This window comes from Carlito syrichta, unplaced genomic scaffold, assembly GCF_000164805.1.
Source record: "Carlito syrichta isolate Samal-C Ts95f unplaced genomic scaffold, Tarsius_syrichta-2.0.1 Scaffold288993, whole genome shotgun sequence".
In the NCBI taxonomy this organism is placed as follows: Eukaryota; Metazoa; Chordata; class Mammalia; order Primates; family Tarsiidae; genus Carlito; species Carlito syrichta.
In genome coordinates, this window is record NW_007233089.1 from 76,623 (window position 1) to 90,196 (window position 13,574).

Genomic DNA, 13,574 nt, shown 5'->3' on the forward strand with positions numbered 1-13,574 from the left:
GTGCCTGCATAATCAATGTTTGTATACCTAACCCTGAATTGTACCCCACATCTTTATAATAAAAAATAATTAAAAAAAAAGAATGCCTCCAGCCCAAGAACATGTTCCTCACCGGTGGGGTCTGGCAGCCTGGCTCCCAGGCCAGGAAACTTGCCTGCTGGTTGTACCTGCTGCCAGTGTCTAGGGGCCATCACCCTCTTCCCCAGACTAGGAAGGTTTGACTGCCAGCTTCATGTACCCAAAGAGTTGATCCCACTGTAACAGGGGATCTGCTGTCTTTAAGTTCTAAGTGTAGCCTTTGACAGGGAGAAGGAGTCATGAGAGGTACCTGGAGGCCCTGTTTCCCAGCAGAGTGCTTCTGGGCTGTGAACAGTGCCAAAACTCTAACAGTGCTGCCAGCTGCCAGGGATCCCCTGTGATCCCTACAAAGGGCTCACGATTAGGGTCAGTCTAGCCAGTCTGATCACAGGAAAAACTCTACAACAGAAAATACAGTTTTGAGTTCTGAGCACTGTCCAGCAAGGGTGGTGAAGCAGGAGTAAATGCCTTTCTCTCTTTGCCTGTTGAACTATTTTGAACAGCAGAAAAGGCTCCTGGGAAGTGAGACCTATCTAACTACAAAACAACAAAACAAAAAATAATAATAAAAAGAGAAGAGTTGCTCCTTACAGATGAGGAAGAACCAGAGGAAAAACACAAGCAGTCCTCAAAGCCTTAAAGAGGCATCATCTACAAAAGAACCTCCCAGTCCCCAAACAATGGAATCCACCCAGAACAACCTGCCCCTGATGACAGAAGCAGAATCCAGACAATGGATGGCAAAAATCGTTAAGGAAAACCACAAGAAGTTGGAAGCAAAGATCACCCAGGCAACGGAAGCTGTGCGGGAAGTAAAAGTTGAGCTGGCCAGTATAAAAAATGTCCAATTTGAAATCCTGGAAATGAAGAATTCCTACCTGTAATTTCTAATAACAATAATAGGCTTAGGGAGCAGAATCAACCAGACAGAGGAAAGAATCTCAGGGCTTGAAGATAAAAATATTGAGCAACCCCAGTCTGACAAAAACAAGTATAAGAGGCTCAAAAAGAATAAGCAAAGCTTATGAGAAGTGTGAAACTATGTAAAGAAACCAAATCTATGATTGATCAACATTCCAAAACAGAAGGGGAAACTGAAAATACCCTGGAACAAGCCTTCCATGAGGTCATTCAAAAAAAATTCCCATATCTTGCTAGAGAGGTGACCATCCAAATGCAACAGATTCAGAGAACCCCTGCATGGTATTACATGAGAAGTCCATCCTCAAGACACATATAATAGTAATCCATCTCCACAAAGAAAGTATGAAAGAAAAAATCCTAAAGGCAACTAGAGAGAAGGGTCAGATCACCTACTGGAGAAAGACCCATCAGAATTACAACAGATGTCTCAGCAGAAACCCTACAAGCCAGAGGGACTGGAGTCCCATCTTTGATGATGTCAAAGATAAGCAATTCCAGCCAAGAATGTCCTACCCTGCCAAACTAAGATTCATCAGTGATGGAGAATTAAAATTCTTCCCAGACATTCAATCACTAAGAAAATATACCACCTCCAGACCAGCCCTTCAGGAGAAGCTTAAGAAAGTTTTGAGCACAAAAACTAATGAATGGTTCCATCTATCACAAAAGCACAGGCAAACACAGAGTTAACAAAGCACACAGATCATCCACTAAATCTAGAAAAAAAAAAAAAAAGGAAAGAAACTTCATAAGAGTCTTATGGCAGAGATAAACCCTCATCTATCAATAATTAACTTAAATGTGAATGAACTAAATGTGCCACTAAAAAGGCATAGAGTAGCAAACTGGATAAAGAAGCATGATCAAACATTCTGCTGCCTCCAGGAAACCCATTTCATTGCAAAGGACAACCACAGGTTCAAGGTAAAGGGCTAAAAAATGATCTTCCAGGAAAATGGGAAACAAAAAAAAAACAACTTCAAGCCAATAAAAGTTAAGGGAAAAAAAAAAAAAAGACAAGGAGGACATTACGTAGTGACAAAAGACTCAATTCACCAGGAAGAAATATCCACTTTAAAATGACAGGCAATACAAAACCAACAGGAATCATCTTTTAGAGTGTGGGGCCCTTGTAGTACAGGATTTCCCTGCTAGGTAAGTTTTCTAGAAACCCATCAGCATCAGTATACCAGCTGGCATTGCTGTGAGAGGTCACATTCAGCTTCAGTGAAATTTGTTTGGAGATTCTTTCCACGTGTTTGCCCACTTCATGATGGGTGATTTATGTGTGCACCTGCCCCCACTGCATTGAGTGTTCAGCAGTTTTTGGCCAAAAACAGCATGATCCCCATGCACCACCCTCCCTATTCACCCAATCTCACCTTGAATGATTTTTTTGTTTGTTTGTTTCTTGGGATGAAAAATGTCCTCAAAGGGAAACATTTTGCCAATGTGGAGGAGATGAAACAAAAAACAACAGAAGCATTAAAAGGCATCCAAATTGATGAGTTTGAAAACTGTTTTGAGCAATGGAAAAAATGTCTCAGTAGGTATGTTGCATCCAACAGAGAGTACTTTGGCTGAAGTTTAAACATATAAGTACAAAACTTTTAATAAATAAATTCCTTTTTTTGGGGTCCCCTCTCTTATATATGCACCCAACACAGATGCACTTGGATTTATAGCACAATTGCTACATAAAATAAGAGACATCATAGACACCCATGCAATCATAGTCAGAGACTTTAATACCCTGCTGATAGCCCTAGACAGATCACTGAGGAAAAAAATCATAAAGGAGAGCTGGAACCTTAACTCAACACTTGACCAATTGGACCTAATAGATATCTACAGAACACTCCACCCAACAACCACAGAGTATACATTCTATTCATCAGCATGTGGAATATACTCCAGGATTGATCACATTCTTAGGCATAATCAAGCATGAACAAATTTCAAAAGGTTGAAATAATACCAAGCATTTTCTCAGATCACAGTGAAATAAAAATAAACAACATCACCAACCAACCCCCCACAAAAACACAAAGACATGGAAACTAAAAAAATATGCTGCTGAATGACTTTTGGGTCAACACAGAAATGAAGACAGAACTAAAAAGATTTCTGGAAACAAATGACAACAAAGACACAGCTTATCAAAATCTCTGGGATATCATGAAAGTTTATAACATTACACACACACATCAAGAAAATAGGGAGATCACAAGGAAACAGCTTAACATCATACCTACAGAAGGTGGAAAGGCAAAAAAATTAAATTCTAATTTCAGTAGAAAATTCCAGATTTCTAAGATAAAGTTACAGTTGCAGGAAATAGAAGACAAAAATATCATAGAAAGAATCAAGAAGACAAAAATCTGGTTCTTTGAAAGGATAAATAAGACTGACAGACTTCCCTGGCCAGATTGACAGTGAAGCTTGGGGGGAAAGGGAGGGAGGACAGAGAGAAGGTCTGAGTAAATACAATTAGAAATGAAAAAAGGCAATGTCGCAAATGACCCTATTATCAGAGATTACTGTGAACATGTGTATGCAAATAAACTAAAAAATCTAGAGAAAATGGAAGATTTCCTTGCATCACACAACCTCACAAGGTTGAAACAAGAAGAAATTGAAACCTTAGACCGATAACAATCCAGGAAATCAACTCAGTTATAAGAAACCTCCCTGCAAAAAAAAAAAGCCTTTAACCAGATGGTTTCTCAGTTGAATTCTACAAAACATTCGAGGAAAAGCTGAAGAGCTAATACATCTTATTGAAAGAATTCCAGGCAATTGAGAAGGAAGGAATTCTCCCTAGCTCATTTTATGAAGCTAATATCCTGATACACAAAAATGGCAAAGACCCAATAAGGAAAGAAAATTACATGATAATTTCCCTGAAGAACATGAATGCAAACATTCTCAACAAGATTCAACAAATTGTATTCAATGACACATTTCAAGGTCATCCATCATGACAAGGCAGGCTTCATTCTTGGGATGCAGGGCTGGTTCTACATTTGCAAAACTATAAATGTAGTTCAACACATTAGCAGTGTAAGACCAAGAATCACATGATTATCTCATTAAGTGCAGAAAAAGCCTTTAATTAAATTCAGTATCCTGTCTTGATAAAAACCCTTGAACACCTAGGCACTGAGGGAACATTCTTCAGACAATAAGAGCCATCTATGATAAATCTGCAACCAGCATCTTTAATGGGCAGAAGCTGGAAGCATGTCCCCTAAGAACTAGAACAAGACAAGGATGCCCACTCTCACCTCTCCTATTCAACATAGTACTGAAAGTCCTAGCAAGAACAATCAGGCAGGAGAATGAAATAGGTGGTATCCAAATAGGAAAAAAAGTTAAGTTATCCATCTTTGTGGATGACATGATTCTATACTTATAAAACCCTGGAAATCTGTCAAAAAATCTCCTTCACTGATAAATGACATTGGTAAAATTTTGAGACACGAAATTAATGTGCAAAAGAGAGTTGCATCTCTATACATCAATAACAAACAGGGTGAAAACCAAATAAAAAACACAATTCCATTCACAATAGACATACACACATACATACACACACACACACAAACACACACACACACATACACACACACACACACATACACGGAATACCTTGGCATCCACCTAACCAAAGAAGCAAAAGACCTTCACATGGAGAACTACAAAAAACTACTCAAAGAAGCCAAGGATGATACAACAAATGGAAAAGCAATCTATAATCATGGACTGGAAGAATCAATATTGTCAAAATGTCCATTCTACTCAAGGCAATCTACAGATTCAATGCAACCCCTATCAAATTGCCAACATCATTTTTCACAGACCTAGAAAAGACAATACAAAGCAAAACATGTGACTATCCAAAGCAATTCTCAGCAAAAAGAATAAAACTGGAGGTGTCACCCTTCCAAACTTTAAACTTTATTATCAAGACAGCATGGTACTGGTATTGGATTGGGCACACAGACCAATGGACAGGACAGAGAATCCAGAAACCAACTCATCTTTGTCAAAACCATCAATAATAAACATGGGGAAATAAAACCATATTTAGTAAATGGTTCTGGAAAACTGACTAGCCACAGGCAGAAGAATAAAACTGGACCCCCACCTGTTATCATATACAAAAATTAACTCAAAATAAATCAAGGATGCAAATATAAAACTATAAATCTTAGAAGAAAATGTAAGAAACACCCTCTTGGGCATGAAAGCAGAAAATGAATTCATGGCCAAGTTCTCAAAAGCAAATGCAACAAATGCTAAGATAGATGACTTATCAAACTGAAAAGTTTTTGCACAGCAAAATAAACCATCAAGAATGTAGCCGGGCTTGGTGGCTCAGCCTGCAATCTCGTGCCTTTGGGAGGCTGAGGTGAGTGGATTGCCTGAGCCCGCAGGTTCGAGACCCGCCTGGGCAGCAAGACCTCATCTCTACAATAAATCAAAAAATCAGCCAGACATGGTAGCGCATGCCTGTAATTCCGGTTACTTGGAAGGCTGAGGTGGAAGGATCGCCGGAGCCCAGCAGTTCGAGGCTGCGGTGGCCGGGAGCGGCCACTGTACTCCAGTCTGGGCGACAGAGTGAGACTCCAACTCAAAAAAAAATCAGCCGGGCATAGTAGCGCATGCCTGTAATTCCGGCTACTCGGAAGGCTGAGTTGGAAGGATCACCAGAGCCCAGCAGGTCAAGGCTGCGGTGGCCGGGAGCGGCCACTACACTCCAGTCTGGGTGACAGAGTGAGACTCCAACTCAAAAAAAAAAAGAATGTAAAGAGATAATCCACAGAATGGGAAAAAAATATTTGCAAGTTATACATCTGACAAAGGCCAAACATCCAGGATCTACAAGGAACTCAAATGAATTGATGGGAAGAAAACAAACCCATTAAAAAGTGGGCAAAGGACGTGAACAGATACTTCTCAAAGGAGAACATACAACAAACACGTGGAAAAATGCTCAGTCTCACTCATCACCAGAGAAATGCAAATCAAAACTACAATGAGATACCACCTAACATCAGAAAGGATGGCTATCATTAATAAGTCAAAAAACAACAGGTGTTGGCATGACTGCAGAGAACAGGGGATGCTTATACTCTGTTGGTGGGTATGTAAGCTAGTTCAGTCTCCATGGAAAGCAATGTGGTGATTTCTCAAAGAAGTAAAAAATTGAGCTTCCATACTATACAGCTATCCCTCTCCTGGGATTATACCCAGAGGAACATAAATCACTCTACAAAGATATATCTGCACACACATGTTTATTACAGCAGATTCACAAAAGCGAAAACATGGAACCAACCCAGATGCCCACTGAAAGTGGACTGGATAAACAAAATGGGGTACATATACATGATGGCCACAAATGAAAACAATATCATGGCCATTGCAGCAACTTGGATTCAGCTGGAGACCATCATATTAAGTGAACTATCACAGAAAGGAACTGAAAACTGCATGTTCTCATCCATAAGAGGGCCCTAACTCTGGTCCCACTAGCACAAGGGTGGGTCCGGCAGAGCAATGCCAAGGTAGGGAGGGAGGGAGCCGGGAGGAGGCACAAGTCAACACGCTGGATACCTGGTTCACTGTCAGGGGGAGAGAGGACCAGCTAGAAGCCCAGACTTCACCTGCATGCAACCTACTTCCCACTTGTACTCCACTACACTAAAATAAAAATGTAAGACAGAAATTTTCCAACTGGAAACAAAAAGAGGGAAGAAAATGAAAAATAAAAACACACAGAGCAGAATATCCAAGAACTGTGCAATGATTTCAAAAGATGGAACAAATAGTAGTTGGGAGAAAAGGAAGGTGGGAATGAAGGAAATTAAATATTTGAAGAAAAAATAGATGAAAATTTTCAAGATGAATGACAGACACCAAAGAACAGAGAAGTTAAATAAGTTACAACAGTATTTTAAGAGATGGGTGGGAGGAATTGGGTATGCTCTTTTATAACATACACTCCCCACGGAGCAGTATAGTATTATTTGAAGGGTTATTTAGTATATAAATGCACATTGCAAACACTAGGCAAATCACTAATAAAGTTATTAAAGTAAGTACAATTGATATACGAAGGGAAAATAAAATCATATAAAATTCTCAATCAAAACCAGAGAAAAGAGAAACAAGAGAAGAAAGAAAAAGTAAGTAACAAGAGCAAGGAGCACAAAACAGTTACAAACAGGTGAATGGATAAAATAATTATAGTTTATCCATTCGGTTGTGATCCTTTCGGCAATATAAAAGAACAAACTATTGATACAGGAAACAACATGAATACGTCTCAAAATAGTCATTCTGAGTAAAAGAAGCCAGACCTACTCCAAGATAATATACCCTCTTTTTCCATTTATATAGAATTCTATAAAATGAAAACAAATCTACAGTAATAGAAAGCAGATCAATAATTCCCTCGGGATTGAGAGGAAAGGTGAGAAGGGACAAGAGGTAGATAGGGCTTACAAAGGAACATGAAGAAGCTAGTAGCAGCAATCAATATGCTCATTATTTTGATTGAGGTAGTGGTTTCACGGGAAGTATGTAAGTCAACACTCAGCAAATTGTATGCCTAAATAAGTGCAATTTATGGTATGTTAATTTAAAAAGTGGAATTTATTATATGTCAATTATGCCTCAAATAAACAGTTCTTTTAAAATGAGCTTGTGTGAGGAGAAACAGTGAGATGTGAAAAACTCAGTAAGCATGGAAATCTGAGAGGTCTGTAATTGAATTCATGGTTTACCTGCTGCACAATCTTACACAACTTGCCTAACTCTTCTGAATCTAAGTGTTCTCTGTAAAATGGGTATCGTACCAGTTAGGATGGTGTATATATATCTGAATCCTTGACAATGGCTGAGAAAAGTAATGGATGTATTTATCTCATGGGCACTGATTCTGGGTATAGGTTGTCCACAGCTGGCATGGAGGATCAGTAATGTAACTGAGGAACCACAATCCCTCTGCCTTCCTTAGTGATGATTATCATTCCCCAAGCAACTTGCATAGTCCTGTAGGAAGAATGAGAAAGGGGACGAGGCACTGTCCGCTGACTTTTTCCTGTTTCATTGGCCATAGCTAAGTCACATGGCTATCCAAAACTGAAAAAAGGGCCTGAAAAGGCAAGTTTTTGCTTTCTAGCTTCTACAGGCCAGAATGGAAAGCTGTGAAGAGTTGAACTGGGTGTGAAGGTGCCAATTGACAGCACCTACATCAGGTACAATGAGAGTAACTAGCCCAAATGCGGTTGAGAAGCTTTAGGGCATCCAGGATAAATGTTTGCTGTGAAAGTCATAAGGTGAAAAAAAAAGTTACTATTTGCTTCTTGTCCTAGTTCACTTAGGTTTCTATAACAAAATACCATAGACTGAGTAGCTCATAAATAACAGAAATATGTTTCTCACAGTTCTAGAGGCCAGGACATCTAAGACCAAAGTACTGATAGATTTGGTGTCTGTTGAGGACCCGCTTTCTCACAGATAGTGGTCTTCTCACTGTAGCCTCACATGTCCGAAGGGATGAGGGATCTCTCTGGGGTATCTCTTACAAGAGCATTCATCCCGTTCACAAGAGGTCTGCCCGATCCCTTCCCAAAGGCCTCACTTGTTAACACCATCACTTTGGGGATCTGATTTTGATATTAATTTTGGAGGAACATAAACATTCAGTGCATTTTATTTCATCCTTAGCCCCCCCAAATTTAAGTCCTTCTCAGATGTAAAACATATTACTTTCATCTCAACAGCCCCTAAAATCTTAACTCATGCCGGCATCAGCTTAAAAGTCAAGAATCCAAAGTCCAAGCAACTTTTGTATTCCAGCAGGAAGAGGGAGGAAGGACGGTAAGGAGGAACTGTCAAATGACTTCTTGGCTGTTGACTGTCTGGCTCAAGTACTGAAGGTGCCAACGTATAGCATCAATACCAGGTGAGGTAAACGTTAACTAGCCCAAACAGTGGCTGAGAAACTTTAAGGGCATGAAGGGTAAGAGTTTGCTGTGAAAATTACAAAATGCAAAATGCAAAAAAAAAAAAAAAAAAAGCATAGAAAAGAAAAAAAATACAAATAATATTGCTATATTTGCAATATAGCAATATGCCCCAGAAGGCCTAATCTGAGTAGAGTTTGGATCCTCTCAGATTAATGCCATAGCCATTATATAGGCCCATAATAAAATTCTTAGCTAATGGGATTTTGCTATGTGTCTGTATAGAATAGTAAAAACTGGGCATGGGCTGCCTCAGGCCTGTTCCATCTGTTGAACTCACAGCCTTGAGGCAAATTTCCTAGGAAAGTACTTGTCAGGTGACCCTGGGAGGTCAGGAGTACCTAGGTCAATGCAGGGGATTGAAATACAATGGCAACATGTAAGTGACACACAGAGATGAAGCTCATGTCAGGTCTTCTTTTAGACCTTTCTCAATCTCCCAATCCAAGGGACTTCCTCACCATAACTGCACTCATTCCCATGATCACTTTTTTTTTTTCTGAAGCACTACTAAAATTGTTTATTGTCTATTTCCTCCCGTGCCTTGGAAGACTTAATTTCAGGAGAGCAGTGATCCTTTGTCCTACAGCCACCAGTCTAGGATCCTGAACAGCTGTAGCCCTGTATGTTCTAAATGAATGTCTTTTTAGCCACTTACATATTTTCCTTGCTTTAATATCATACAGATCACAGAGAACCCACTTTTTGCTTTGTCTTTCAAATGTCCTTGACCAAAAATTGTATTTTGAACTAAGTCCTGAGAATGGGTATGAGGAGAATGTTTGTGAACTGTTGAAGTACATATAAAAGAAAATTAGATTCAAAGAAATAATCTTCTGGGCATGTTTGAGCCATATTGAAGCTAGTATTTTAGCGATAGAATACATTATATTTGTAAAACCAAGTGACAATGCAGGAGCGATTTTTAAATATTTATCAAATAACGCTATTTAAGTTGGCATGTTCCGTTTGCTGTGTAGCTTTTTTCTTGGAATATATTAAAATATTTAAACCGCAGAGGCAAGATCGTGCCATATTACTTGTGGAGAAGATGTGGGTACTGATGGTTTTCTGCAGCCAACAAGCCTCTGACACACAGTCCCAACTTCATTATTACTAGGAGCATTTTTCTCTTTTTTTCCCTTTTAATCTAAAATAGATTTGGCACCCTCTGCTCTCAGATAGTGATATTTATTTTGTGGTGTGAATATTCACTACAGTCTAATATTAGCAAACATTTTCAAGAACATATGGTCCAGGCGTTAGATTGGCTTTATTGAGTTGAGATGGTCTAATACTAAGGAGATAGTGCCACCAACAAGACACTTGAGGAATCCACCAGAGGGCGCAAAGTGTAAAACCAAATGTAAATTTCCTCCAGAAAGACACAAACATTTGTATTGCAAGTAAGATTTCTAAAATGCAAAAAACTCAAATTAGTTCATGGATGTAAAATAATTTGTGTGTAAATATTACTCATTTCCTGGAAGTAGTAGTGCACAGGTTCATTACATTTAAGAGTGAAATTATTTCTAATCCTAGCTCTTTGACTGTGTGATTTGTGGCAATATGAAATTTGCCTCTCTGGTCTACTGTTATGATGCATAAACTTGTGCAAAATGATTCTTAAGGTTCTTTTCAATCCTAAAATTCCATACTTTTATTATATGTGATTCTATTTCAGTCCTTTAAAAATCTTTTTAGCCGGGCTCAGTGGCTCAGCCTGTAATCCCGTGCTTTGGGAGGCTGAGGTGAGGGATTGCCTGAGCCCGCGGGTTTGAGACCCGCCTGGGCAACTTGGTGAGACCTCATCTCTACAATAAATCAAAAATTAGCCAGGCGTGGTAGCGCGCACCTGTAGTTCCAGCTACTTGGAAGACTGAGACGGAAGGATTGCCGGAGCCCACCAGGTCGAGGACGCGGTCCCTGCACTCCAGTCTGGGTGACACAGTGAGACTCCAACTCAAAAAAAAAAAATCTTTTTGATTAGGCTTAGATTATGTGATCAACCATAACTTGACATTATGGAGATTCTGTTTGGAAATAACTAACATTTTATTTTATTTTATTCCAAACCCTTGAGTTGAGGGCTAACTTTCAATAGATCACAGCGAGGGAGCTGCTCTGCTACATAGGAAACCCCGACCCAGAAGCAGGTCATCTACGAATGGTTTGGCACCAGGTTCCCCACCAACGTACAGTGCGTGACCCTTGAGGGGGCAGCCGCCTTTCCGGCCGCGCCTCGTGTCCTAGGAAGAGGGGATAACTAACATTATTTCATGGAAAACTTAGATCCCTGAAATATGTTGATTTACTTTCTTGGAAAAAATCTGATAAGTAAAATGAGGTATATATAATCTAGTGACAATATCGATGACAACGTTTACTGTAACTAGGTCTTGCTATTTAAACAACCAATGCAATCTGTTTTTATTTTTTTAAAAAACAGGAAAATAAAGACTCACAATATTATACATAGCCAAGTTGTTTGCATGCTCCATTAATTTTTTTCTTAAAGTACTATCTTTGTGTACTCAGTGATCGTTATAGTATCAAAATTCTAAAGTCATGAAGAAGATTATACAGAAAAAAAAGGTGGCTTGAGGACCAAGAAAACAGTAACTGAGTAAACAGAAGGACACATATTAGATATGAAGTACTACATGTCATCATTCATTTGGTCAACCACTGCAAGCTTCTGGATGTAGCTGATTTTGATAGAGTCAAAGAATCTACAGTACTCTTCACAATTGTTCAGTGGTCATCATTATAAATACCCACCACAATAACCTGTATTCAGTTTATGCCTGATTTGTGACTGAAATGGAAACTTCTAAATAGCACAGGCACCAATGGATAAACTGTTAACAAGTTTTAAAAAGCAGAAACCCGTTCTGAATTCAGATTGATAATGTAGTCATATTTAATGCCATGACATATATTTAAATATTTCCAACTTTTCCATCCCTCATTTAGGACACATTTTCCTCTTATTTGCATAAGAAAGGAAGAAACATGCCAGGCTGGTAGTGAATGGGAAGGATGACGGATGAGTCGGAGACTGAGGAGGGAGGACTGCTTGAACCCAGGAGTCTGAGACCAGTCTGGGCAACATAGCAAGACCTTGTCCCTACCTCCCCCTCAAAAAAGTAAAAAGAAAGACAGATTAGGCAAGGTGGCACCTGCCTGTAGTCCCAGCTAAGGCGGAGGCTGAGGCAGAAGGATCGCCTGAAACCAGGAGGTCTAGGCTGCAGCGAGCCATGATGGTGCCACTGAACTCGAGCCTGAGACCCTGACTCAAAATGCAAAAGCAAACATAGGATTATTACATCTATTACCTCTATCAGAAGCCAGAGGTAGAACAATGTTACGTGTACACTCTAGATTGCCTGTTGCAGCAGATTAATTCACCTGGTTCCAATAAGTCTGGTACTGCTGTTTCTATGATTCTGAGGCCAGTTAGCTTCCTCCTCTGGCAGAATCTTAGCCCCCCCAGCTCAGTTCAATGTCTGAAGTTATCAGCATGAGATAATATATCACTTATTTCAACCAATTTACTTTGCCTGTAGAGGCTGAGGAATGTGAGGAGACCCCCCACCTGACTCAACAATTTTAGGGATAATTCACACAATCTCACAAGTTTAATGAGACGAGCCCTTTAGACCACTGCGTTATTACTTATGTAAGAGTAACGCAAGAAATGCTGATTGCTTAAGCTCAAATCCTGACCCTGCTCTTTATCCTGTGCCTCAGAATCCTCATTAGCAAAATGGGCATAGCAGGGCCTACGTTTTTAGGTTTTAAGAAGTACACAAGTAAAAACTTTTAAAGCCACTATGATTGCTCCTTAAACTTTGAACATTAAAATGGTTTCATTTTTCTCCAGTGCTTTTCCAGCAAGATATAGCTACGAGCGTCAGAATGGAGTTCCAATAAATAATTCACTGTTGACCTTGGACAAGTCACTTGCCCTCCCTTGACCTCATTGTTTCATCTAGGGTCTTACATAAGACCTCAAAAGTAATAAATGCTCTAAGATAGTCTCAATGGGTGTTACGGAATAAACAAACTTTAACATGCGGATTTCGGAGCAAATGCTACACATCCCGTGATTCATTATTTCCCATTAGGAGCGTGTGACCCATAGCCACGTGATTCCCTATAGCCCAATAGTAGTGCGTGGCCCCTAGTCATGTGGTTCTCTAGTTCCCAGCAGCAGCCACGGCCCCCAGAAGTTGCCGTCGGCATGCCACGTGGGGAAAGCACTGCGGAAAGCCATTCCACTTGCTGAAAAGAAGTTTCAAGGGACGTGATCTTTTACCGTGATAGCCAGATATCATTTCCGTGAATACTGGAGTGAAACAAAGGCCGGACGGCAACAAAAAATACACGTTTATTTTGTCCAGCGTGGCCGTGAGTGTCCAGGTCGCCCGGGTCCTCAGAGGAGCAGGAGGGAGCCCAGCAGCCGCCTGTCCCGGCCCCGCAGGCGGCCCCGCTCCAAGCCGTGGCCCTGGTCCCGGGCCTCGACGCGTG

The 13,574-nt window shown here is 40.1% G+C and overlaps 1 protein-coding gene across 1 annotated transcript in view; it reads right to left on the minus strand.

The window, feature by feature from the left end:
• Window positions 1–13,227: 13,227 nt before the first annotated feature.
• LOC103256173 (C2 calcium-dependent domain-containing protein 4A-like) overlaps window positions 13,228–13,574 on the minus strand; it is a 955-nt gene continuing 608 nt past the window's right edge. Inside the window, exon 2 of the mRNA XM_021710446.1 lies at window positions 13,228–13,328. Coding sequence (XP_021566121.1) covers window positions 13,228–13,328 — 101 coding nt within the window. The remainder of the gene's footprint in view (window positions 13,329–13,574) is intronic.